Source organism: Papio anubis, chromosome 14 (genome assembly GCF_008728515.1).
Source record: "Papio anubis isolate 15944 chromosome 14, Panubis1.0, whole genome shotgun sequence".
In the NCBI taxonomy this organism is placed as follows: Eukaryota; Metazoa; Chordata; class Mammalia; order Primates; family Cercopithecidae; genus Papio; species Papio anubis.
Window position 1 is genome coordinate 74,225,526 of NC_044989.1, and position 27,788 is coordinate 74,253,313.

Sequence of the window (27,788 nt, forward strand, 5' to 3'; positions counted from 1 at the left end):
TGGGGAGGGGCAGCGGGAGGCGCTGGGAGCCCAGCCGAGGGAGGGAGGGGCGGCCGGAGGAACCAGCGAGAGGCCGCTCCTCCAGTGCAGGGGCCGGACTGGGGTGCTGCAGGGCGCTGTGCGGTGGAGCCGGGCAGGGGGGGTAGCAGGGCAGGGGCGGGGGCTGCGAAGCCGCCAGAGCCGAGTGGCGGAGGCCCCAGAACAAAGGAGCCCGAGGCGGCGGCCTCGGCCGGCCCGCGGCGGCCGCCCCCTCCCGCGCCTTGGCGCGGGCCGCCCTCCCCAGTCGGGCTGGCGGGCTGCGCTCGGGCGGCGGGCGCCGCGCGCGCGGGCTGCCCAGGCGCGCCCAGGCCGCTTCCCGTGCCGGGGGCGCCGGGGCAGTCCCGCGGAGCGAGGCTCTCAGCAAACTTTATTTTGAAAGCTCAGCTCCCTGAGGGAGGGCCCGGCGGCCTCCAGCCAGGGTGTGTGGGGGAATTTTGGTGAAACTCTCACCAGCCCGTGGGGGATGGGAGGAGGGCAACTTTCTTAGAAATCTCACCTTGACCACCCCCCTGAATTCGTAGTCCAGGGCTGCCTCCCTCAGATAGGGAGTGGGTGCTGGGTGCGTCCTGCCTGAGGTTCTGGGCAGGACCTCATTTGAGCAAGCCCCATCTCTTCCCCCATTTTCTCTTCCCAGAAGCAGGAAGAAGTGACACGTGAAAGTTGTCCCTGAGCTCCGAGTGATGCGCTTCCCCTTTCTGTCTTTTTCAGGCGGCACTGCCTTCTCCAGCGTCCAGACCCTGGAGGAAAAATACCAGGAGAAACTGCTCACTCAGCTCTGCCCCCACCACACCCTACCTGCTCACCTCATGCCTGGGTCCAGGGTGGGTGAGGGTGAAGAACCCACCGGGCCAAGATGATCCCTTTTCTGGGGACTGCTGCTGGTGTCCTTCCCCAGATCCCGGGCCCCAGCAGGTGGGAGAGTGGCCCCCTACGGAGCCCGATCAGACTGCTGCAGAGGAGGTGAAGAGGGGTTGAGAAGAGGCATCCATCCACGAGACTGAAGCCACTTGCCTTCATCCTTGTGATTCTTGGCTGTTCTAGGCGAGAAGGACCTGTTGGTGGCCTTTGGAGGTGGCGGGAAACTGGACTGTGGTTCTGCCCCAGCACCTATGCCCCCACCTCTGGCAGCATCATGAGCCAGTTTCAGGTGCCCCTGGCCGTCCAGCCGGACCTGCCAGGCCTTTATGACTTCCCTCAGGGCCAGGTGATGGTAGGGGGCTTCCCGGGGCCTGAGCTCTCTATGGCTGGGAGTGAGTCCCAACTCCGAGGGGGTGGAGATGGCCGGAAGAAACGGAAACGGTGTGGTACTTGTGAGCCCTGCCGGCGGCTGGAAAACTGTGGGGCTTGCACTAGCTGTACCAACCGCCGCACGCACCAGATCTGCAAACTGCGAAAATGTGAGGTGCTGAAGAAAAAAGTGGGGCTTCTCAAGGAGGTAAGCTGGCCCTTGCTAGGCTACCCTGTCCCTTCCTTGAGGGCACGGTGATCACGGGGGTCTTGTTCAAGCAAGGCTCGTCCAGTTGAATCCATTCTCTCATTTCTGATTCTCTTGGTCCAACTTTAAGTAGGAGTGTAACTGACATGTTTGGGCTACTTTGCAGGGCTGACAATTTGTATGAGAGTAACTGGGTAGAAGGGGGATCTGAGCAGGCACCCTAATCTCTGATGTTTGCATTTGATGCGGGACTGTGATGTCTACCTTTACCTCTAGAAGTTTCTTGTCTTGCTGCTTGAAGCCTCAAATGTTGTTATTTCAAGCTCATGCTAATGCTTGGATGACTTGGGCTTTGATAGTGTAAGATAAGGGATGGAGGCTGATGGATTTGGAGACAAAGTTTTGGATTGACAGGGTGGTTTTATGCTGCCCTGATGGAGTGGGATGTTTCTTTCATGGTTTTTCTCAGATGGCCAGAGAGCCAGTTGAAACCGTTTGGGAATCTAATGACAGACTGATGATTTGGGTTCTCCTATCTTAGTTCTTCTTGCAGTCAAAAACTTTATTTCTGTGTTCTCAGGACTTGGCACAGTTCCTTGGCAGGTAGTAGGCACTCAGATACTAATTGCATGAATGGATGACATGCTTTTGAGACACTATCAACCCCAGGGAGGTGTACTCCCTTTATTTGGGGGTAGTAAGGTGGAGAAGGGAAGGAGATTTGGGATGAGAGCAGGCAGGGTGAGAAGGCAAGGGAGAGACGGTGACCTTGCATTGGCCGTCTTTCCCTCCCATTTTAGTGGCGGACTGCCGGCTTGAGGTTGGTGACAGCCGAGACAGCAGAGAGTTGGCAGAAGTAGGGCTGAGCGAAGTTGAGCAGCTTTGGAGGAGCGGTGTAGCCGCTGAGGTCGCTCCAGGCAGTAGAACTGGCGCTGGACAGAGATGGAGGCCTGTGCTGTCTTCGAGCTCCCCCTGGCTCTGCCACTCATTTGTCCGAGGGTCCAGACAACTCGGGCCCCTTCTCTGGGACTGTCTTTTCCTTGGGGGAAGTGGAGGAGTTGTACTTGATGTCTTTCAAAGTCCCTTCCAACTGGGCTGGGAGCTGCTTGCTTCTGAGGACTCGGGTCCCTGTGACTTTGTTGCGCTGGCGGCTCGTGCTCAGGGTTTCCCTGACCGCTGAGTGCAGAGCCGCACAGCGAGCTGGTGGGACTGGTCCCGTGGCTAGGAAGAAAGATTCAAGTGTTGAAAACAGGGAGGTGGGGTTGCTGGATATTTCTGCCCCTTCTCACCTTGTCTTGTCCGTGCCCTGTGGAAGCTGTATGTCCTGACCCAAGGACTGCAGACACAGGGCCCTGTTTCCCCTGTCTCTTGTTAAAGCAGACATCTGGATCACATATGCAGCCCCCAGCCCCAGCCTGGGAGACTTCTCTGTTGCTGGTGTTGGGGGTAGTTATGGTCCTGCTGGCCCAGTGCCACATGGGTCGCTACTGAAAGCAGGGTGGTATGAAGTGGGGGAGGCTTTACTTCTGGATGTAAGAGCTGGTGGGTGCTTTGGTATAGGGAGGAGCTGCTGAGTCTACTTTGTAAAGCTTGATTCCTTTGCGCCCTTGCTTCTAGCATTGCTTTTCTTCCCCAGCACCCATTGTCTTACTCAGTTCCTCCCATAATTAAACCGGAGGGATGAGGATGCTCAGCTTCCTGGGCTAGATGTTCTTGGAAGCAGTGGCCCTTGTGAACTAAGTTGAAGTGCTGCTTTTGGCAACAACAGAACATACCTGAGTGAAAGGGGCTGGGAGTGAGGCCAGGGCCTTGTCATCCTGTGTGTAAGCTGTCGGCCCAGGCTGCCGGGTGGTCTTGGTTAAGATATCATGGATCTGGGGTGGCTGAGGCTTAGAGACAACCCTGCTGAGAGATGCCTGCATCCCTATTGACCTTACCCTGGCCAACTACCTCTCTAAGCTCCAGGGTCAGGTAAGGTGAGGCTGGACGGCCTTGGGTGTCTGAGGACAGAGGGTCTACATGCTGATCTGTGGATCAGTAGAGTTCTGTGTTTCTAGAGAAACAAAAGGGGACAGTGGAATGAGTTTTTTTCATAAAGCTAACTTTCTGTGACTTAAAGAGCGGTACTTTTTTTGTAATGATAGGTTCTTTTCTACTTCTCGATGTTTAAAATACGCTTTCTTAAAATGTGCTTTATGAAGGTGTGATAGAAAGTAGACTTTTTTTTTTTTTTTTTTTTTTTTAAGTCTTTGGTAAAATACAAAATGGTAACCAGTGCCTCTCTCTGAAAAAAAAAGGTTTTTTAAAATTTTTTGGTCCATGAAAGCTGAATGCCAGAGAGTCACTGTCTAGGGTATACTGCATTTAACGGGCATATCTCTGTCATAATTGAAAAGCTGAGAGGTGCCTGAGAGACTGCCAGAGTGGATGAGACCCTAAGACCAGCCCAGCATTTAGCAGATACTGGGGACTGCTGGGACCATAACCATTGGATCTTAGCAGCCGTGTGGCGGAGGGAACATGTTCCAAGATTGGGGAGGTTGTTTTGGCCGTGACTGTTCAGGTGGGGTGGGACGCAGTATCCTAGGAGCCTCTCGGACATCAGACCATCTACCTGCATTCCTGCTGCGTGGCACTTCCTCCTCTGTGAGAGCACTGTACTCTTCTGGGAGCTCTTCCTTACTTCCCTTCTGTCTCCATCTCTCCTAGTTGCCTTTAGGGCTTCCTTTGAACTGTCTGCCTACAGTTACTTTATATCATCCTGTAAGGAGGAGATTATCTTGGGTTTTCCATCTTCTTTCCCTGCTCCTCACTCTTTTTCTCTGGGCTTTGTGGCTGGGGAGGAAGGGTGCAGGGGAATCCCTCAGAAAAGAAGTTCACCATTTTAGGACTAAAGACAGGCTCCCCCCAGGGATGGGCCTTCCTGCCTTAGGGGGAGGTGACTACTTCTCTGGGTCCTAATGTGAGGTTGGGGCAGGTTGGTAGTAGCTGTGGTCTTCCTTCCTATTCCAGGAAGAATTTAGAGGAGACTGTTTGATTTCATATTCTTTTTACCCGAGTGGTGGCTTGGTAGGAAATGAAGATGACTGATTAGAAAAGTAGGGTTTGGTGACTATGGAAGCACACTAGGTAGGGCTCAGAACCCAGAGTAAGTGCTGTGCCCTTCCTCTCTTGGGCAATCAGTGCTCCATCCCTTCTGTGTCCATTTTCTCAATTGTAAGATGGGAGTAACCCTTCTTTGTAGGGTTGTCATGAGGATTAAATGAGATAAAATATGCATAATGTCTGGCACATAGTAGGTAATCAATGCATGATGACAAAACATTCCTAAACATGTAGAAAAGGATGAATCTTTATGCATAAACAACTGTGCATTAGTCTTCGAGCTGTAAAGATGCAATACAAGGGCTAGGTGTGGTGGCTTACTCCTGTAATCCCAGAGCTTTGGGAGGCTGAAGCAGGAGGATCACTTAAGACCAGCCTGGGCAATGTAGCAAGACCCCATTGCTTAAAAAAAGAAAAATTAGCCAGGCATGGTGGCATGTGCCTGTAGTCCTAGCTCCTGGAAAGACTGAGGTGGGAGAATCGCCTGAGCCCACAGTGGGCCATATTCGAGCCACTGCACTCCAGCCTGCGTACGACTCCAGATGCAATACAAATTAAGCATTTATCTTAAGGCATTCCCCTCACTTGCTCATAGAAGAACCGTGGGGCAGAACCGCGGAGCCAGGCAGAGGGAGGGAGGAGTTTGCCAACCTCTGTGCTGGGGGAGGAGGCTAGACATCAAGGAGTCACTGTGGTCCTAGGCCTGACTGAAAAATTGCCCATGGGTGAGGGAAGTAAATAACTGTTAGAGCAGGAGAATGACCTTAAAAAATGCATAGAAAAATGTATGCATAAGTTTGAAAGCATGACTGAGGATATTATGGGTGAAAACGAGAGAAATGGAAAGATATAGGTTATGAGAATACTTTCTAGCCCTCAGCCAAGTGGATTTACAGCTTGAAACAGATCTCTGCCAGATTTGAGTCAAGATAACTTGGAATTGGGAATCTTTCAACAATATCAGAACACCTGGTTAATCCTTGCCCATCCTGAAGATGGAGGCTGTGGAGAGGAATGCATTCAGGCTGGTCTCGGCATCAAAGGGAGAATTGACTAGAGAAGTGGAAGTGATGAGAATCTTTAGAGAAAGGGACCCCATCTGAGCATTTGTCAAGCTTGAGAGGTTGGGCAGGGAGGAGTATTTACCATAGTCTTTAGAATATCATCTTTCAAACGCAAGCAGTTTTTAACCCCACGGGCCACGGATTCTAAATGAAAATTAGCTGGAGGGATAGAATTGCTTGTTAAAAAGCAAAATCTGGCTGGGCATGGTGGCTCATGCTTGTAATCCCAGCACTTTGGGAGGCCAAGGCAGGTGGATCACCTGAGGTCAGGAATTCGAGACCAGCCTGACCAACATGGAGAAACCCTGTCTCTATTAAAAATACAAAATTAACCAGGCGTGGTGGCGGGTGCCTGTAATCCCAGCTCCTCGGGAAGCTGAGGCAGGAGAATACCTTGAATCCGGGAGGCGGAGGTTGCAGTGAGCTGAAATTGCGTCACTGCACTCCAGCCTGGGCAACAAGAGTGAAACTCTGTCTCCAAAAAAAAAGGAAACGCTGGTAGAATAGTCATGAATGATAGCTTCAGGAGAAAGGTGTTGGTGGGACTGGGGAAGGACTGAGCCATCTGTGTGGCTGTATGGGCTGTTCTCTAGTGAGTGAGGGGGTGAAAGGCCAACCACATTATGTGGAAAGTGGAGACATGGCACTGAAGCAGAGTTAGGAGTGTGGTCTAAGCCCTTAGAGGAGCATCAGGGAGTCCAGTGGCTAGAATGTGCTAAGGCTGTTGGAAAATGCTGATGATAATGTTTTGTATAAGGTTCTAACAAGAGTGAGAAGGAAGAGGTAGGCTTACAACTTTCTAGGGATGGAGAGAGTGGACAGACACTGGGTCCCTGTGGTGTCAGAAGATATAACCTGGGGAAAACAGAGCCAGCCAGTTACCCTACCTGAGTCTGAGTCATTCGCTTCCTACGGAACACCTGCAGATGTGCTCGCAGAATCACGATCTTTTTTTCTTTCTTTTTTTTTTGAGACGGAGTCTCGCTCTGTTGCCCAGGCTGGACTGCCATGGCGTGATCTTGGCTCACTGCAACCTCCACCTTCCCAGTTCAAGCGATTCTCTTGCCTCAGCCTCCTGAGTAGCTGGGATTACAGGCATGTGCCATCACGCCTGGCTAATTTTTGTATTTTTAGTAGAGACAGGGTTTCACCGTGTTGGCCAGGCTGGCGTTGAACTCCTGACCTCAGGTGATCTGCCCACCTTGGCCTCCCAAAGGCTGGGATTACAGGCATGAGCCATTGCGTCCGGCCCTTATTGTTTTCTTAAATAGAGACGGGGTCTCGCTATTTTGCCCGGACTGGTCTTGAACTCCTGGTGAATTACAATTTTTATGGAATTATGATGATTGAAAGAGGGCCAAAAGGCCAGAGATAGACTAAAAGTTCAATTTCTCAAAGAGATTTTGAAAATTGTAAATATATAAGCTTAATGTCAGTTTTTGACAGTTCTAGAACAGATTGTTTAAAAGGTGTTTTGTGAAACTTCAGAAAGGCAAGTGATAAACTTTGAGGGTGCCTGTGGTTCTTTTCAAAGCAGCTGAGGCAAACGAACAGATCTAGATTTCTGTAAATAAATGATGGCATCTCCTGCCAGGTTGGACAGATGAGAAGTCCAATTTTTGACTTAAAGTCATCTTAGAGGGAGGTCACTGATATGACTGCCCTATTCAGTCTGTCGACCATGTAGATCAGGGGTTCCACATTGGGATCACCTGGGAAATGTAACAAACATGGTGCCCAGACCCCACTCCCAAGGGATTCTGATTTAATTGATCCAGGGCGGACCAAACTGGTCTGGGGCTCCCATGTGTACCTAATGTGTAGTTAGCATGGAAACCCTCTGATGCAGATGAGAGACGGTGAGGTGATGGGCACCTACCTGGACTCTTCTATGGCAAATTACTCACTTGAGTCCTGGGACACCTGCATGGTCCACAGCCTCACTTCCACCTTGCTACTCAGTGGACCAGCAGCGTTGGTATCACCTGCAAGTTTGATAGAACTGCAGAATGTCCAGCCCTACCCTAGACCTGCTGTATTGAAATCTGCACTTTAACCAGATCCCCAGGTGATTTGTATATCCATGAAAGTTTGAGGAGCTGTCTACAGCATTTCTATGACCAGAAGGGCATGGGACATGGAGCGAGTGGGGCAGGGGCCGGGGGTGGTGATAAATAAGCTGTGATGAACAGGCAAAGAATTCGAAGTGCCAGCAAGGGTAAAGAGCATGACCCAACCCATTTCCTGACCCTCTAAGCCGGGGAGACAAGGACCTCTTGAGATTTACTGCATGTTTCTGCTTGTTCTTCTGGTATTTGTTTCCTTCTAGTTTAGTGAGTTATCAGTAAAACCTATCAATAAAACTGATCTACAAAGTTATCAGAGAACTCGCGTATTTGTTCTGACAACAGTCAGGAAAGGGCTCTCAGAAGATGTTTGCTGCTCAGCAGCCTGATTCAGGGGTTGGAGCTCCATGACACAGTAGTAGTGGTGGTTGTGTAGAGGAGGGGGTGTGTCCATAGAATCTTAGGTCTCATGGAAGGATCTGGAAGCTTATGGAGTAGAATGGATGTGTGCCCTTTTCACAAGATGAGGTAGTAGGCAAGTCAGATCTGTGGGTGTGGTGGGTGGGTGGGTGGCAGTGATGATGCAGTTATTACGTTGAATGATAGAACAAGGGGTTAAGGAGGTTGGGGCAGTCAAGTACAGTGAGTCCCAGTAAGACTCAGTGGGATTTAATCAGGGCAAATGCAAAGGCCTGTACTTGTTTTAAAAAAGAAATGTACGAACTCTGGCTTCCTAGCAGGTGGAAAGAACTGAAACTCTAAAAAGGAATGTTGACAGTCTGTCTTGAAATCTGTCAGAGTGGTCGCATGCAGGACGGCTGAAGGAAGCAGGGCTGTTCAGCTGCTGATGAGTAGAGGAACACAGGCTCAGGCAAAGCCTATGTGAAGAGGAGGTCAGTTCCCTCACTGGAAGGAGTATGCAGGAGTTTTATTAGTGGGTGAAAGTTATTAGACAGACTGAACCCACGTTAGAAAAAAGAATTGTGGCTATTCCAGCACTGAGGAACTAGCCCTGAGAGGTCCTGTGTGGCCAGTGCCAGCACGAGTCTGGATGCTGCCTAGCAGGGAAGTTATGAGGATGCCTTCTGGGTTGCGGGGAAGTGGGGAGGGAGATTCACATTTGGCGGTCTCTTGCTAAGATTATGTGAAGTATATTATCGGGTCTATTTTTTGTTTTGTTTTGTTTTCGATACGGAGTCTCCCTCTGTCCCCCAGGCTGGAGTGCAGTGGTGCGATCTCGGCTCACTGCAACCTCCGCCTCCCAGGTTCGAGCAATTCTCCTGCCTCAGTCTCCTGGATAGCTGAGATTACAGGCACACATCACCGTGCCTGGCTTATTTTGTATTTTTAGTGGAAATGGGGTTTCCCCATATTGGCCAGGCTGGTCTCAAACTCCTGACCTCAGGTGATCCACTCGCCTTGGCCTCCCAAAGCACTGGGATTACAGGCATGAGCCACTGTGCCTGGCCTATCAGGTCTATTTTCATGTTTTGTTTTTGTTTTTGTTTTTCGTCTGTTTGTTTTGACAGAGTCTTGCTTTGTTACCCAGGCTGGAGTACAGTGGCATGATCTCAGCTCACTGCGACCTCCGCCTCATGGTTCAAGTGATTCTCCTGCCTCAGCCTCTCAAGTAGCTGGGACTGCGGGTGTACACCACCATGTCTGGCTAATTTTTGTATTTTTAGTAGAGACAGGGTTTCACCATGTTGGCCAATCTGATCTTGAACTCCTGACCTCAGGCGATCCACCCACCTTGGCCGCCCAAAGTGCTGGGATTATAGGGATGAGCCACTGCACCCGGCCTATTTTCATGTTTTTTTAGACAACTACATGCAAGAGAGGCATCTATCTTAGACTGCAGCATTTTGGTAAACTTTTAGACTTAATCTTAGACCTAGACCTAATCTCAGACCTCTGTTGGGGTAAGGTCTGTGAACTTTTTTGAAAATTTCAGCCAAATGTTATGTAAATGTGCAGGGGTGTGTTTTCTCAGGGGAGAGGGTCCATGGTTTTTAGCAGATTGTCAAGAGTATTCAGGACCTCCCCAGATTTAAGAAGCATGCTCTACCTGAGCCGTCTAATATAGTTGCCATTGGCCACAGATAGCTATTTAAATTTAAATTTAAATTAGTTAAGATTAAATTCAGTGACTCAGTCATACTAGTCGACTTTCAAATGCTTGTCAGCCACATGTGGCTAGTGGCTTGTGGCTTATGTATTGGACAGTGCAGATAGCATTTCTGCCATCACAGGAGGTTCTATAGGACAGTGCTGGGAGCCAGCCTTAGAGTGACCCTATGTGGCCCCTGAACCCTCACCAAGGGCTCTTTTTAGGTTGGGGAAATAGCTTCTGAATTGGCAGCTCTCAGGGTTTGGGATCCCAGCCCCCACCCCAAAGTAAGTGGTGAGGTCTCTGGACAGTACTTTCCTGGGTTCTAACCCACCGCACAGTCCACTGCTTCTCCTTGAAGGCACGGCCATGCTTTACTTGTCTGCTATGGGAGAGCACAGGGACAGGAGTGAGGTGATGTGCACCACCCAGAGGCTGTCTGGATCCCTAGTGGGGAAAATGACTCCTCCCTACCTACAGTCTTGGTCAGCAGCCCCACTGAGCTGTGTTCATGTTGACTTACCTCCTGGGGCCTGCCAGAGTTTTTCCTCTCTGTCGTGGGTTTTCTTGTTCTGGAAAGGACAATGTGGTGACTGGGTGGGCCAGAAGACCAGGTCCAGGGTCTCAGGAGTTGTCACTAATTTTCCACTCCATTCCCCTTCACTTCTTTACAGCTCCTTTTTGGAATGAGGGGACGATGCTCAGGAAGAGAGGAGGTGTTGGAAAGGAAAGAGACCCCTTCGTCTTCCTTTTGAGCCCTGCTGCAACTTGGCTGGCTGTTTCTGGGAGAGCCCTTTAGAGTTGCTGTGGGCGTCTGTCTGCCTTTGTCTGTGCAGGGCATAGGCACTGCACAGTTGCCACACCCAGGGTGGACAAATCCCTTGGTGGCCTTGTCTCCTGTCATTTGCATAGGAAATCTGATAACCTAAGATTCTAATTTTTTTTTATTTTGAGACAAGAGTCTCGCTCTGTCTCCCAGGCTGGAGTACAGTGGCATGACCTTGGCTCACTGCTACCTCCAATCCTGGATTTGAGCGATTCTTGTGCCTTAGCCTCCCAAGTAGCTGGGATTACAGGCAGGCACCACCACACCCGACTAATTTTTGTATTTTTAGTAGAGACAGGGTTTCACCATGTTGGCCAGGCTGATCTTGAACTCCTGAACCTCAGGTGATCTGCCTGCCTCGGCCTCCCAAAGTGCTGGGATTACAGGCATGAGCCACCATGACTGGCTGGATAACCTAAGTTTTTATTAACCACTGAGGGAAGGGTCAAAAAGAAGGCTGGCAGCCCATTGTAGGATCACTGGCTGGCCTTCGGGTGGCCACAGATACGGGGGTTTGTTGCCTGCTTGCTTCAGGTAGCACAAGTATGCAGCTGGGGCACTGTTGATGGCCGTTCCTGCACTGCTGGCTGTGACTTGTATGAATTCTAGCTCTGTTGTGTCCTACCTCTACCATACCTAATGAGGGTGTTAGTGGACAAAATAAGGCACCTCTCACTGCTGCTACAGCAGCAATTCTAGATTCCCAGAATGGATGGGGAGTTGCATTGGATGGAATTATTTGGTGGCATTGGCCAGACTGTGGGTCCCCCATGCCTCCTGCCCCTCCGAATTACTGCTGGTTCGGGGAAGTCTCAGGAAAGGAGTACGGAGATGCTGGGTCAAAAAGAAGTAACAAAGTATTAGACTAGAGTCTACTCCACTGCTGAGTTTTTCTTGTCAGGAGAACATGGGTGGCTCTCTCCTGTCTTATTTTTTATTGATTGATCCGCCCTTTAAGGTAAGCTCTGTGTGCCCCAGTTCCCTTAATGATGCTGGGAATGATCCTGGAGCTCTAGAAGAGAGAGGGACGGCAGATTCTTACTGTGAGGGCTGGGTCCCGCCTGTACTGTGTTCATGCTGCAGGATGGGGTGAGATGCAGTGAGGGGAGAGGGGGGGTGTGAGGGCCAGTGGGAGAAGAGCTGGTGCCAGGAGGACAAGGAGAGAGAGACACCTTCCTGGTGTATCCTGGGTCCCAGGATCTACCAGGTCCCTTGTACTGGAGGCAGCCAGCCCCTCTCCCTGGTGCTGCTTCAGTTTCCCGAGGCAGGACATCATCTGCTTTGACCTACAGACAGGCAGGTGGCCCACCTGGCCCCATTCAGCAAACCTTGGCTGGGACTAGCTGTTTGCCGGGTGCAAACTCACTGAGTCTGAGCGGTAAGTAAAGGGAGGCACGTTAACTCTGTCTGTCCTTAATGATCTTGCCGTCTGGGGAAGGAGACAAGCATGGAAACAAATAATTACAGTACATTCTGATAGGGCTAAAAGGGAGGGATGCCTCGAGGGCAGAGACTAGCCGTAGTCACCTTTGGGCCCATGGAGCCCAGCCAGGAAGGGAAGGGACATGTCTTGAGAGTATAGTGACATGTGAAGGATGAGGAGGAGAAGGTCTTCCAGGAGGGGGAAGCACCTCCCTGATCTTGCAGTGTGTAGAGATGCTACCTGATGCTGGCGGCAGGGGTGTGGAAGGATGAGGACAGATTGCTGGGTACCGCCTGAGGATCCTAGAGGTGGAAGGTTAGATGCTTTGTGTTAATTCCTCTTGAAAGTCTTCTGCTAGGGCTATACCCAGGTTTCTAGCTCAGCATTCATGCCCCACCTTCTCAACAGCGCCATACAGTCGCTTGTTATCTGCTTAGGTCCTAGAACATTTGGTGGTTCAAGGCTGTTGAATTTGGGGCGAGGAGACCGTGACGAGGTTCACAGACTATAAGACCTTTTCACAAGCATCTTGAAGGGCATGTAGGGTATAGGCAGAGTGTCACCTGCTACCTGTCAGTCTGGGAGGCCCTGGATGCATGCTGTTTGCTGGTAGGAAGCACGAAGATGGAGTTGTTGGCTGGCTCCGACTTGTTTCCCTTGAGTGTTGCTGGGTGCCTTGGTTCAGTCTGGTTCTGCTGCATCTCCAAGGAGAGGAGCATCTTTTCTTCTGTTGCTGCTGCTCCTCCTCCTCAGCCTCCTCCTCCCTGTGATTGTCGTTGACACAGACTTCCGCTGCCAAAGCTAATTGTGAGGCCTGATCAGTGAATGAAGGCAAAGGCAGTTCCCATGACAACCGCAAAGAGTTTCAAATATAGGGGATGATGTGTGTGTGATGGGCGGCAATTACTTGGGTGGAAATTGATGCGTGGACACCGGGGACTTCAAACATAGGCTCTGAAGGTGGAGGGGGTGTTGGGTTTTTTTTGGCAGGATCCTTTGTGTGATGGAGAGAAAAGGAGGTCACAGACTTCCCTCATAGTCAATTCCAAGTGCCTTCAGTGTGTGGAACGTAGGCATAGCCCTGCAGGGGCTTTGGAGAGGCACAGCTCCAGTCATTCTGGTTGGGGATGCAGGACACACAGAGAGACAAATAACCGTACCAGGGGTGAGATAAGAAATGTTAGAAGTGCTGTTGGTTGGCAGAAGACTGGTGTAATCAGAGAAGGCTTCCTGGAGGAAGCAGGGCTTAAACTGAGCTTTGAAGTAAAGCCCTGTGAAGAGTGACCTCATTCAGGACACAGCCATGGTGAGAGAGGATGAGAAGCCTGTCTCTCTCTACCCTCTACCAGCTCTAGAAGAGGTAGGTGGATATGAAAATCATAGAGCAACACACAGCAGCCTTGGCTGTGCTGCTGCAAGTGAAGGGGTGGCAAGAACCCTGTGCATTCTTTTTCTGGCTGTGTGATCTTGGGCAAGGTACTTAGCCTCTCTGTATCCCAATTCTTCATCAGTTAAATGGGCACACATATTTCCTGTCTCATTGGTTTGTTTAGAGAGTTAAGTAAGATGTACAGCATATCATGCTGTAGGTGTGGGGCCTGACGTGGGGTTGGTGCTTGGTTGATTTCTTGTAAATCCCCCCAAGAATGTGTCTGGTCATGTCTGTGTTCCGTGGTCTTTGAATATCTGTGTGGAATCCAGCCTGTGGGTATCCATGTTCCTGAGGGTCTCAGTGTTAGGACATTTTGTGTGTCCTGGAAGCAAGTAAATCCATTCACCTCTCCAGTGGGGAGGGCTGTGGCCCCATTCCTCCTGCTGGGAGCACAGTAGGGTCTGGGGGTTGTGATGGAAGGTGCGGAGGGGAGGGACCCTTGGCCCCCATGCAGAGGGGTTCTAAGTACCTGTGAGTGGTCACTGTGAAGTGCAAAATTTAGAAAAGGGGGCAGATAGAGATGGGAGGAGGATCAAGAGGGGAGTGGAGAGCATACCGGCTGGAGGCAGAGTAGCCCTAGCATGCACCTCTGTGACTCCCTTGAGCCCAGGCATTCCACGCGCCTCAGAAGAGGGAATGAGGCCAGGGTGAGATGGGGTCGGGAGCAGGTGGACTGCCTGGGGGACTATGGGCTCCTCTTCTGGGCTGCTTCTCTGGTGTAGCCGAGGGCTGCTGGAGGGCAGGGTGGGGACCTGTGTTTGGGGTAGGACTGAATTACACAGGCAAGTGAGTGGAGCCAGGAGTTGGGGTGGGAACTGGGCTCTGTGGCTCCTTCAGGCTGCTGAGGAAGATAGGTGCTGGTTGAGCAAGTCTGGGAGTAGATCACAGTTCAGTTCTGGCAGGTCCTGCCCTCCCAGGACAGCGGGTGTCCCTCAGAACCTTGAGGATCTCAGGGAGAAGACTGACCAGGAGAGGGGCCTCCACATCTCAGTGCCCAGCCCCCTGCCTCTCCACCCTCCTTGTGTAGAAACTTGGCTCAGCACATTCCAGCTCTGTGCAGAGCCTAGGAAAGTAGGGAAGACAGGGCCCCCGCCCACGTGGGAGGACTGCCGTGTAAATAAATAACTATGCTTCATTGTGACTGGTGCCCTGGAAGAAGCAGTACACTGCTCTGTCAGGACCTGGGAGGAGCGGATGATGCTCATGGGAGCTTGGCGATCTGAGAAACTGGCAGGGGGAGGCAATGTTTAAACTAAGTCTTGTACCACATTAGCTTGCCAGGTCGGGGGAGGTGGAGAGGGATCCAGGCAGAAAGAGCAGCACCGGGAAGTCTCTGAGGCATGAAAACATTGCTAGATCCATAGCTTAAGGGGAAGTGATTGGGTTCAAGTGACCTCGGTCTTCTTTGTATCTCCCTGGGGTTGGCAGAGGCGGACAGAACTTAGAGAATTGGAAGGAGAAGGACCTAGATTTGAATTCCAGCCCACCACTCACCAGCTGTGTTGACAGGCAAGTAAGTTAACATCGCGAAGTCCTTCTGTTGCCCTGTTAGAGATGAGGTTGTATGTGGAGTAAGTCAAATGAGGATGATCCTACAACATGGTTGGCACAGGGCCTGGCATGTAGCAGGGGCTTGATAAACTGTGGCAGCCGCTGCAGCAATCCTACTAGTTGTTACTGTCCAAGCAGTGTTTGTCTCTCCTATCCAGCAGCAGACTGTATGGGGGGTAGGTGGGAGGGCAGGAGTTTTGGGGACCAGGATAAAGGAGGGACTCCACTTGGCCTGGTCATTGTCAAAGTTGAGGGGCACAGAAACCCATTGTTCCACCTGACCCGTGCTCAGGACACTGTTCCTTGCCATGCTTTGCCACCTGCCTCCCTCCCTGCCCTGGGAGGAGCCCAGGAGGGATACCCTTTGTTCATAGGGGGAGGCAGATGTGGGCCCTGATGCCTCCTGGAGTCTCCTCACTGGAGGCCAGCTTTCCTGTCTCTCCAAAGGCAGCTCATCCTGTTCTGAGTACCCGCTTTGGGCCCCTGGGGAGGGGACAACAATTAGGCATCTGTGGTGTAGTGGGTAGGAGAGCGAATCACTGGGTCAGGGGATCTCAAACATCCTAACTCATCCTGTGAGTCACTTCTCCCTGGCCTCAGCTTATGCATCTGTGAGAATGAGAAGGAGCACCCAGTGAGCTCTTCCAGAAATTGATTCACCTGCAGTGAATCCTCACAACTGGATGAGGTAGCTGCTATTTCTAGTTTGGTTTTATAAGATGAGCAGAGAGAGTCTATGAGAGGTAAGTTACAACTAGCTATTGATGGAGCCTGGAGTTTGTGGGTACCGAAGTGTGTGGAAGTCACTTCCTGGGAGGTAGAAGCTCTGGGGTGTTCAGCTACAGGGAGGGACTGGGGTAGGGAATGATGTGCCCCGGGTGGCCCAGGAAGTAAATCCAGGAGCGGATTGCAGGGCCCAACTCTCCCTTCTCTGTTCTTTCTCATCCTGCCCTCCTTTCAGTCTCCTGATGCAGCTTTCAAAGGCTGAGTCTGGAAACTGGAAGGCCAGAGCTCTTGGGGTCTCGGCTACCTCCCCTCCTCTGCCTTTCCCAGAGATGGGAAGCCCTGAGGTCTGGGGACCCTTGGGATCTTGGGGGTTGCCTCCTGTAGCCTCTCCAAGAGTGGAGAACCCATTGTGGGTTGTTGGTGGGGAGGCTGTCTTGGATGGGTATGTTCTGGCGGGGCTGGGGGGTGATCCTAGAGTGAGGTGTGGGTGTTTGTGTGTGTGGAGGAGGGCAGGGTTGACACAGGAGGTGTGGGCTCCGAGGAGCCTGTTTTCTGAGGTGGGCGCTGGAGCAGGGAGGAGCAGAGAGCTGCATAGCTTTTAAGAGTATGGTCTTCAGAGCTGACAGACCTGGCTCAGAGTCCCGGCTCTACTGTTTCCTGGCTGCCTCACCTTGGGTAAGTTGTTTCACTTATTTTATCTCCTCATCTGCAGAATGGAGTAAAGGTTCGTGCTGCCTGGACTTTTTCTTCTTTTTTGAGGAAGAAGGGGCTATTGCACCTCATGCCCTTGTGACAGGGTCCGGTGCCGTCCTAGCTTCTGCCAGGATGATGCTGGGGTTAGATAGTGGCTAAGCGGGAATCCCCCCAGCGTCTGCTCCGCTCCGCCTGGAGGCGCAGTCTGTCATCTTTGATCCTGGAGGCGCAGAGGATGCCTTCTGGGTATTACCTTCAGGGTCCCCGCGGGAGGAGGCCGGGGGTGCCCTGGGATGCCCCAGCCTGCCGGGGAGCGGCACGGCGGGCCTGGGAAGCAGCCAGCGCGGCTCAGCAGCACCCTCGGAGGCGCCCCCGCCTCCCGGCTGGGCAGGTCCGCCGGGCGGGGGCAGGGCCGGCCGCGGGGATTGGCTAGCGAGCGCGCCGCCCCCTCGCACACCAGCCCGGCGGCGGGGAGGGGAGCGCAGCCGGCAGCTGGCCGCCGCCTCCTCTGCAGTGCCTCCCTCCGCGCGCTCCCTCCGGCGGGGATAATGGGAGGCCCGCCGGCCGATGCACCAGAGGAGGCCGGCCGAGGTAGAGCGCGCGGGGCCGGGGATGGCCGGGCGGACGCGGGCCGGGGGTCACCGTCCTCTCGGATCTTGGGAGGGGGGTTCTCAGAGGAGAAATGAAAACAAAAACACACTGGAAGGCGGAGGAGCCCGTCTGCTGTGACCCGGACGGCAGCTGGAGGCAGGAAGATGGTCCCCGATAGCCTTTCTTTCCCAGGCTGCATCCCCTCCCGTTCGCCTCCTTCCTCTCCGGCTGGGCTTGGGGGGCTGTAGCAGGAGGACTTTGCTGCCTTCCCGGTACCCGCCTGGCTCAGACGTTCCTCTGGCTTCTTTTGCAGGTGGAAATAAAGGCTGGTGAAGGAGCCGGGCCGTGGGGACAAGGAGCGGCTGTCAAGGTACCTTGTGTGTGTGCGTGCGTGTGTGTGCGTGTGTGTGGTGGCGGTGAAGTGTTTGACCGGATTGGATAAAAATAAAGGGTCTCCTCTGGTGATCCCTTAATCTCCCACTGTGTGTGTAGCAGCAGCTGAGGGGGAGGGGCGGCGGGGGTGTGGGCGGCCAATGAATTCTCAGGCCTGTGTGGGTTTTGTTTGGATTCTTTTTGCTTTCTCAGCTGGATGGTTTTGGGTGCAGTTGGGGTTTGGTTTGTTGAACTGTTTTTTTTTGTTTTGTTTTGTTTTTTTTTAAGACATGCAACCCACTCCCCACCCCTGCCTCTGGAAATCTCTCGAGAATGTCCCTAGCACTGTTGGTTTGCATCCAATCTGCAGAAATCCCGGGGGGGGGGGGGGGGAGGGGGGGGGGGGGGGGCGTAAGAGGGAGGGAGAATTGCGCTCCTGAGTCTGAAGCTGATAGGGTGTCATTAGTCATGCTGCTGTCACCATGGAGATGGCTGGAGAGGAGAGGAGGTGGTGGGGGTGAGGATATTTTGGGTAGGGTGGGGGCTGATGCAACATCATGACTGAGAATCCGGCGGGCGTCTGCTGTTACTCTGTGTGACTTAGTGTCTAGGGGACTGGGAAGAGAGTGTTCCCAGGTGCGTGGGAAGCACAGAAGGGGGCACTGAGCTTCTCCTTGTGGTTGTCTGGCGGGGGTGGGGAGCTGGGGTATTTGGGGCAGGGGAGGGGAGAGTCCATTGGAGTATCAGCCATTACTAGGAAATCACAGATATTCCTCCCAGGTTGGCATGGATCCTATCAGTAGGTTTCCTTGAGCTTGTCCCCCTTTTCAGGGCTAGGGAGCCACCGTGAGTTTGGGATTACTCAGCAGTATCCTCTGCTGGCCCAGGGCGGAGAAAACAGATTGGGAGGTGGCTCTGTGTGGCTGCCTTTCAAGTCCAAGAGCAGAGAGGCTGGAAGGGAGCATGGGGCAGGTGGGCAGGGTCAGGGCTTATGGGACTCTTCCTAGCGGAGAGGAAGCCTGTTCCTGCCCCTGCCTCAGCCCACCTACCCCCTCAGCCGCAGGAGTCTTCAGGGAGCTGGGGATCTTGGTTGCTTGGGTAGCAGGTGGGTGAGCTGTGAGTGTCCCCAGATGCCCTTAGTTTCCTCCCTGGAAATTCTCTTCCCGCCCCCTGGGAAAGCTGTGGGAAGCTCCATGGAGGTGCTGGAAGTGGCATCCTGCCACCTCACTGACTGGATAGGGATCCTGGTAGGGAGGGGCTCTGCTTCCCACGTGGGGGATAGGGGCTTCTGGGCAAGGCTGCAGGGTGTATCAGGAGGGCCTGGATAGTTCTCTGGCTTTGTCCCAAGGAACTTGAGGCAAGGAAGTGCTTAGGGAAAGGTGTGAATTTTGCTTCTAGAGCAGCTTCTGGGAAGGAGAAGAGCCAGGGGGCATCGGCTCCCCTGTCTAGTGGGTGTGCTTTGGTGAGACTGGGAGTAGTGGATGATCACTTGGGATGAGGTGGTGGGAGGTCCGGAGGTGACAGAGGGCAGTTGATATGGGTGATACTGTGGGTGGGGAGGAGAGAGCTGAGCTCACCTCAAGCTGGCTCTCACTACACACTCTTTTCTACACTCTTCTCCGGAGCAGAACCCCCAGGTTCCACCTCTGCTTCCTCCCCTTGCCTCCTGCTGCTGCCTGGAGGAGTTGTAATCACCTCATGTGCTGTTGGAGGGGTGTGGGCACAGAGATCATAGAGTAGACCTGCTCTGTCTCCCAGCCTGGGGAAAGCAGGCCAAGGGGATGAGGACAGATGGACTCAGGGAGGGGGCAGACCCCTCCCTCCTCTGTATCTCCAGCCTTGTCAGCCTAGAGCTTCCCGCTTTGCTGGGAGAAAGGACGGGCTGGCAGGTTTGTTTACTCCCGAAAGCACCCCCTTCCGCTGTAGTGATGGCTCTCCCTGGCAGACCCGCTTCTCTTCAGCTCTTTCCAAGTGTGTTCTCCGTGTCTCCCTGCCTGCTGGCCCCAGATGGAGGCTGGTTTTCTGCAGTCCTGCTGGAAACTCCCAGCCTAATACCCCAGCCCTTAGTGTTGTGGACGTGTGGCAAGGGCTACTTGAAAATCCAGAGGAAGCCTTCCTAACAAGTCTTCCTCCTTCCCCCTTCTCAGAGTAGGGCCTGAGCCAGCTGAGTTCTTAAAACTCTGAGGTTGTATCTCTGCTTGTTTTTATTGTTCAGTTGTCTGAGAATCATATGCAGCTCAGGCACTGCCAACAAACACTGAGGTCTGAGTCTTCTGTCCCTCGTGCCACCTCCACACATAGAGTTTCCTTAGGTGGCCAGTTGGCTGCAGTGTCCCGTATACCCAGGGTGAGGCAGTTTTGCCAGAGGCGCTCCCATTTTCAGGTCGTGGTGTAAGATGGATATGTCTGATAGGTGAGCTCATCTTGGTCTGGTGTGAGATCAGACCAAGACTCTGGGACACAGGACAAAGGGGGTGTCACCAGCTATATACTCCCACGAGATGGGTGCTGGTTGAGGAAGCTCCGTGGGAGAATGGTATCTAGTAGCCAGTGGGAATAGACACGTATACTGTGTGCTAAGTCCTGCCAGGGTTTCAAGAATACCTATGATGTGTGTATGAGTCCACATAGTGCCTAGCATAGGCACAGAGTTGAGCTTGGTAAATGCAAGTTGACGTTTTATTGTTTGGTGCATTACGTGTCTACCCATGATATCTCAAGGAACATGCTACAGCAGACACTGTTGCTGCCACCTCCTCGTTGGCAGCCTGGAGAGGAGTGAGTGTCCAGTGCCGAGAACACCGGGCCGCCCTGCTTTCAAGGCTCCCACACGGCTCCCACACTCTGCCCCATGGGAACCCTTGACTGGCTGAGGATGTCTGGAAACTATTTTGGGATTGTGCCCAGGATCTCTGCCTTCTGTCTCTCCTTTTGACCACTGCAAAAAGTTCCCTGTTCTCAAGGACCTGTGATCCTTGACTTTCTATACACTGTGGGTCCTTCCCATTAGTTTTTTCTTGCCTGCTCTTCCTACTTCCAGCCACTTCTCTCTCGGGTGTGTTTATAAGCAGCAGCCAGCTTGGGGAGATATGGAAGCAGGTGAGCATGTCAAGCTAGAGAAGCGAAGGAACTAAGCAAGAGATTTCCACAGTTAAATTTGAGGATGGAGAGGAAGAGGGGGCTTTCCCCATCCTTGATAAGAACTGGAGTTAGAGTCCAGAGCTCAGCTCCATCTCCCTTGGTGACCCTCACCCTTTTTGAATGTCATGGGAGAGGGAGAGAGCCTTGTATGATATACACATGAGTGAGCTGAAGGGAGAGCCTTCCTGTCCACAGTGGTGCAGGGGCCCTGGAGCTGCCCTCAGGGACCACCGTGAGGTCGACTACAGCCTTTTTGCTGGGCCTGGTGAGGAGGGGCCTGGGCATTGGGCTCCCTCCAGCTGCAGGTGGAGGTTTCTGCTAGAAATGGGCTTTGTGGTCTTGCCAAGTCCCCTCCCATACCCCAGAGGCTGCAGCAAATGGTTTGGCTGGATGGGGGTGGGGGCAGGGAGTATGGGAGGGACTATGGTTTGGCTCAGTTTTTGGGTCTCCCAATCCTCTTAAGTCCTCTTTCCTACCCTTGACCTCTTGGGCTTTCGGCCTCATTTCCTCTCACACCCGGGCATCTGGCAGTTAGCTGAGGACTCCCCCTTGTTCTCAGTGTCTCTATAGCTTTGGAGAAGGAGCTAGATTAGGAAGCCTTTAGGCAAATAGGAGGCAAGGAAAGCTTGGAGGATTAAAATCTGTAGATTATTGTACTCTCTAGGACTATTATCCCCATCCCTATCTATTTTCTCCCGCTTTCTTCTTACCTTTGTCTTTCAACATCCACCAAACATTTATCATTTTCTAGGTACAGCATTAGGTCCTGAAAAATAAGAGAAATCATTATTATTTGATCTCGTGAAACTATTGGAAGAGACATTGACTGAACTATTACCTAAAATTATAACTCTTGAGTGGAAAAGCCAGCACTGGCAGCTTTTGTGTTTTATATATTGAATGCTTTTGACTTAAGCGTTGTGTTTGGGGCTGTGAACTTGCACATGGCAGACAGAATCCTCACCCCAGATGCACCCAGCACTTTACATTTGCTTTCTCTCTGGCTCAGAAAACCTCAAGGGACTTTGAAGGAAGATTCAACATGCCAAGTTTGTTTTCAATAAGTCAGTGTTTCCGGGATCTAGCAATGACAGAGGAGGGCGGTGGGGTCAGAAATGGATTAGCTGGGAAGGGAGCTTAGTTTTGAAAGGCACATGTTGGTGTTAGATGTTTCGGATTTTAGATTCTGAAAGCTGGATGGAAATACTGTGCCTGAGCAATCTACCATGAAGCTGAAATTGCCTTTGACTCATTTAGAGTGTGGGTCCCACAGCCCTTACTGCTTCAGGGACTTCAGTGAGGTCCACCGACTGAGAGGAGGAGGGTGAGAAGTGTGGTTGTTAGTTTCCTTTCACCCTGTTTTCTATGCTACTCCTACTCTTGGGTTCTGTCATTAGCCATGGGGAGAAGGTCATTTACTGCCTTTGGACTTCAGCTTTCTGGGTAAAGTAAGGGGGTTGCTTTCCAAAGTTAAGTTTTTCTCAGACTAAATCTGGGGAAGGACCACTTTTTGTGTTTTTGTTTTTGTTTTTTTCAGTGTTCCCAAAAGATTGCAAAACCAAAACATGGTCCCACTTACTTTGTACAGCGAGTTTGCAGCTGCTGCACGTGTGGCCCAGCACCATCCAAAGTGGTCTGTGAGACATTCAGTGAGGCAAGCCAAGTGATCATGCCCTTGGATGTCGTGATAACTTTAAATTGCTATAAAGATTCCTAAAGGCTTCCTCTTGGTTGCTGTATTTATGTTGTGGTGGATTGGTGTTAAGCAGTTTACGGGCCATATCCTGAATAGCACTGCTTTTGAACTTTTTTCTGGGAGAGCATAGGGTCTCTGTTTTGATGCCTCCCCACCCCTTCTGGATATGAGTTTTCCACTCTTCTCTACCCTCCATCTTGGGGACGAAGCTTCCGCTTGAAAGAGTAGATATCTTTTTGTCCCAGAAGTTCTCTGAGTACCCCAAAAGATTTACTTGCATCTCAACTTTTGTAGATAAGGATGGCTCCTGCCTTCTCTTTCACTTCTGCAAGTCTGGGAGTCTGATGGAGGCCCCTCAGAGCCCTTGGAGTCCCTGAAATGGCAGGACTGTGTATGTGTGAATTGTATGCCTTGGAAGAAGAGAACAGTTGGGGAGGAGGCCAAGTCTCTTGTAGATGCTGGTGTGGACTTGGACTCTGCAGAGACTAAAGCTCCATTGCCACAGGCAGGGGGGCACCTTGAATTTTGAGCTTTTTCCATGCCGTGGCTCTTAATAACCTAGAGATACACCCTTTTTCCTCTGGGGGTTGATTGCAAATTCTACCCTGATTTCTATAAATACAGACATCTTAATATTTCTGACAGTATGAGTTTGACCATCTTCCCCCTACTTTCTCTTGCTGAGGATCTATGGCCTTTTTATTTGAGATGCTAAAGATCAGACAGAAAGTAAAAATGACTACCTTTCTTCTATTCTGGCTGCCTTAGCTAGAGGAGAGTAGGAAGGGAGGGGTAGGAGGGAGGTAACAGTATCTTGCCACAGAAATATTCCTTAAGAGGCAAACATTCCAAGGATAGGAAGATTAGGGTCTAAAGAAATCCTGGTTACCTCTATGGCCTGGAACTCTTACGCCCTTGGTGCTTAAGTAATTGGATTTCTCAACCCCGCCTCCAGGCATTTTTCCCCATGTAATCCTAACCTCATGGGCTTTGCAAAGGAAACAAAGGCATTGAAAGGGTTTGCAACTTGTCCCTGACACTGAGCTCCTGAGCTGTGAGCCCTGCCGACTGAATTTTCCTCCTTTGCCTCCTCTGCAGCATCCACCATCTCTCTCAAAATCCTTGGCCCCAGGAGTCTGTTTTTCTAGCCTGCAGGCCTTGGTTCCTAGCCCTGCTAAGCAGATGGAATTTACAGAAGGAGCCATTTCCTGCCAGTCCACCTTCCTGTACCTCAGGGAGGTTCCGTCTCTGACTCCTGCTGGCCACTCTGCAGATGGGGAAGAGCCAGGGGAGACTGGTAACTCCTGTAGGAGGCAGAGAGAGGCCCTGGAAGGGATTCTGAGCTTAGAACCCTGCCTGGATCCAAAGACCAACTTTCTCTGATGCATGTTCTCCCTTGAGTGTGACCCTTTGGCCAAGTCATTCCTCTGATGGCTTGAATAGGTTCAGGCTGGGGTACAGAGGGCTGTCTCTACTGTATCCGGTCCTGCTGAACCCAGAGAAAGGAGACTGTGCCTTCACCACATGGATCATTGTTGCCTTACACGCTAGTTCTAGGGCAGGAATACAGAAATGGGTTTTCAGGGGAGCCCTGGAGGTGGTGTCCAAGAGATGTCCACCATGTTTTTCCTGGCACTGCGGATCTGTCTGCTGCTGTCTTCTCCATCCTAGGACACTCTTCATGGCTTCAGTCCATCCCTAGTCCTGCCCCTTGTGCTTTGATCTCAGCTCTAAGACCTAGACTGAGCAGAGAGGGCCTCTAAGGACATGCTTTGTGAAGCATGTGCCCAGGGCTCTATGTCAATCATCCAGGGAATGTGTAAGATGCCTGGGTAGCTGTCTGATAGAGTCAAACCCATGGGCTCCTGCTGCATAGTTAGGTAGAATGGGCTCAAGATGAGGGTGGCATAGGAGCCTCAGGTATGAGGGCTGGAAGCTCTGGGCAGGTGGGCCATGTGGCATCCCCCTCTTCACTAGCCCTGCCACTTGTCCCTGAGTCAGGTGCTACCTGACGGTTGAGCTGTATGGGGACCTCGGCCCTGTGGCCTTTCCTCCCACTGTTATTTCTGCTTGGTTTCCTGTTTTCCAGCTGCGGGTTCCCAGAGGCGTCATTTGGACCCTGGGTAGTAGTTAGGGCTGAGCTCTGGGGTTGTGTGGTTGGAGTGGCGTGTGTCTTAGGGCTGTACTGGCAAGTGGGCCAAGGCAGTCTGAACACCCTGGCTAGGAGCCAGAAGCTGGGGCTCCGTGTCCAACCCGGGAAGCCTGGGAAGCTCCTCCCCGTCACCTTCCGGATTCTGCCGCCTCCATGTGGGGGGCATTGCTCCCTGCTGGGTCTTTGCCCGAGGTCTGGGGAAGCCGGATGTGGAGGAGGACCTGGGTGGGTGCCAGAGTACTTCATCCCTAAACTCACCTCACGTAACTGCGCCCACCCCCACAGCCACCACCGGGACAGGCAGGGCTATGCTACAACTTGCCAAGAGTGTTTCCAGGGGCCGGTCCCTCTGGTTCAACGAGTTTGGTGGTTCTCAACACCAACTGCATATTAGAATCATCTAAGGAGATTTCAGAAAAGAAACTATCAATGCCTAGGCCCCAGCCCCCGAGAGTCTGCTGTTATTGGGAGTCTGCTGTTATTGGTCCCAAGTGGAACCTGGGCCCCAGCATTTTTCAGAGCTCCCCAGGTAATTCGAATGTGCAGTCAGATTTGAGAGCAGCTGCCGTATCTAGTTTGGGTCTCCCTGTCTCTCCCATATCCCTGGGTTGCCCCAGACATTTTTTCTCATTTGTTGATACTTTTAATGATAATCAGTACAGAGTTTGCGAAAGTGAAGACTGACATGTCAGACAAAATACTGGATTCAGTGTTCTGTTCCATGAGACTGTTCCATGAGTTCATAGTTATTAAAACCAGAACTTAAGCAGGAAGCTATAGCAAATGATAGAAACTGAATTTTCTCCTCAGTTTTTAATTTTTACAAACTTTTAAGGCCAGGTGTGATGGCTCATGTCTGTAATCCCAGCACTTTGGGAGGCTGAGGCGGCTGGATCGCAAGGTCAGGAGTGGAAAACCAGCCTAGCCAACATGGAGAAAACCCTCTACCTAAAGTGTGGTGGTGGGTGCCTGTAATCCCAGCTACTCAGGAGACTGAGGCGGGAGAATTGCTTGAACCCAGGAGGCGGAGGTTGCAGTGAGCCAAGATTACGCCATTGCACTCCAGCCTGAAGCGGAGATCCGTCTCCAAAAAACAAACCAAACAAACAAAAAACACTTTAAAAATTGAAGTATAGTATACACACAGAAAGGCACATACTGTGTACAGTTTGGTGAATTTTCAGAGTAAATGCCTGCGTAATCAGCACCTGGATCAAGAAGCAAGTACCCTCGCCCCATTCCCATTGCCCAGAATTACTATGGCATTTGGACAAAGGTCAGGCCAGGCCATAGTACAGTAGTACGTGCTGGCTTTGGGCCTGGAGGGCTTCAGCTTGGCCTCCACTGGAATACCTTTAAATACTTTTCACACCTATGTGGGTGCTCCTGAAACTGAGTAGGTTCTCCCTGTGATAGAGCACAGGGTAGGGGCACCCTTCTAGCCCCTCCCCAGTGTCACTGTCTCCCTTATCACCTTTGGTTTCTTTTCTCCCTGGGCCTTAGGTGTCCCAGTCCCCTATCTTCGGTGAATCCAAAAATCCATATCCTTTTTTTGGCCTCGTATTCTCTTTTTTGATTATGTAAGTAATACATATTCTTTGGAAAAACTGGAAAATAGAAATAGGGCTGGGTGTGGTGGCTCATGCCATAATCCCAGCACTTTGGGAGGCCAAAGTGAGAGGATCACTTGAGGTCAGGAGTTTGAGATCAGCCTGGGAGACATAGCGAGACCCTCGTCTCTACCAAAAGGAAAAAAATAAAATAGGGAGCAAAAGGGAGGACTTTGCCCGTAATTTCACAGTCCAGTTAGTCATTTTTTTTTGTTTTTTGTTTTTTTGTGAGACAGGGTCTGGCCCTGCCACCCAGGCTGGAGTGCAGTGGCTCCATCTTGGCTCACTGCAGCCTCCACTTCCCAGGCTCAAGCCATCCTCCTGCCTCAGTCTCCTGAGTAGCTAGGACTATAGGCACATGCCACCAGGCCCAGTTAATTTTTGTATTTTTGGTAGAGACAGGGTTTTACCATGTTGCCCAGGCTGGTCTCGAACTCCTGAGCTCAAGGGATCCACCCTCCCTGACCTCCCAAAGTGTTAGGATTATAGGCATGAGCCACTTCCTCGGGCCCCATTAGTCATTGTTAACCGGATTATCTCTCCAGACTTTATTCTATGCATATTATATATCTGTTTAGTATTCTTTATAGAAATGGAGTCTTGCTGCATCGCAGCACACTCTCCTCTATGTAATAACTGGCAGTCATTTATTGAGCATTTACCATGTGTGGGGCAGGCACACGGGGGTAAAGTTTTCATAGTTCTCTCTTAGTTTTCAGGACAGCTCTGAGGCAGGTGGTAGTAGCCCCTTTCAGAAAGGAAACTGAGATTCAGGCCAGGAGCTTGACCGGAGGTTGATGTTTCTCAAGGGATGAAGCTGGAATCCAAGCCAGGGATATTTGACTTTAGAGCTGATGCTTGTGTCTGTAGACTGCTGCCTCCCTCCTAGGACCATCTTTGCATGTTGAATTCATTTACTAAATATGTATTGAGTAGAGGACATCTTTTTCCTTAGTATTTTTTCCTTTCCACTTGAATGCCAATGACTCTCGTGTTTCACGTTTAAGTGTGGGTATTGCTGATTGTTTGAGGTCTTCTGGTTGTTGGTTTGAATTCTTCTATATCATGTTGAAGAAATGGTTTCATTACATTTTATTAAGAAGTTTTTTTCCAATTAGTAGTGGATGTTTGCTTTTGTCATGTCTGTTTAGCATGGTTCGAAGATCAAATGGTATTTCTCCTACTGAATTTTCTTTGCATTCTTTGAATATACTATACGTGGTAATGGGATTTTTTTTTTTTTTTTTTTTGAGACGGAGTCTTGCTCTGTCACCAGGCTGGAGTGCAATGGCATGATCTTGGCTCACTGCAACCTCTGACTCCCTGGTTCAGGGGATTCTGTCACCTCAGCCTCCCGAGTAGCTGGGACTACAGGCGCCCGCCACCACGCCCGGCTAATTTTTTGTATTTTTAGTAGAGATGGGGTTTCACCATGTTGGTCAGGATGGTCTCGATCTCCTGATCTTGTGATCTGCCCACCTCGGCCTCCCAAAGTGCTGGAATTACAGGCGTAAGCCACCGCGCCTGACCTCATGGGGTATTTTTTTTAACATGCTGTTTGATTTCATTTATTAACAGAAGTTTTGCATCTATATTTATGAATCAGATTGACCTGTAATTTTCCTTTTGTGTTTTTGTTTTCAGATGTTAGTATTAGAATAATAGTAACTTCATATAATGAACCGTGAAGGCTTTTTTTCTTTATTCTTTGGTATAATTTAAATAGTATTGCTTAAATAATAATTCCATTATTTTT

The 27,788-nt window shown here is 51.2% G+C and overlaps 1 protein-coding gene across 3 annotated transcripts in view; it reads left to right on the forward strand.

Moving 5' to 3' along the window:
* The first annotated feature begins 343 nt into the window (after positions 1-343).
* The window catches only part of TET3 (tet methylcytosine dioxygenase 3), a 124,285-nt gene continuing 96,840 nt past the window's right edge, over positions 344-27,788 (forward strand). The window contains exons 1-3 of one of the 3 annotated variants that reach the window (XM_009184442.4): positions 344-458; positions 748-1,474; positions 17,375-17,431. In XM_009184442.4, coding sequence (XP_009182706.2) covers positions 1,172-1,474; positions 17,375-17,431 — 360 coding nt within the window. In that variant the 5' untranslated portion in view covers positions 344-458; positions 748-1,171. Of the gene's footprint in view, positions 459-489; positions 1,475-16,938; positions 17,062-17,374; positions 17,432-27,788 lie in introns of those variants that run through there. The other 2 variants (XM_009184443.4, XM_031655280.1) reach the window with 2 other exon arrangements.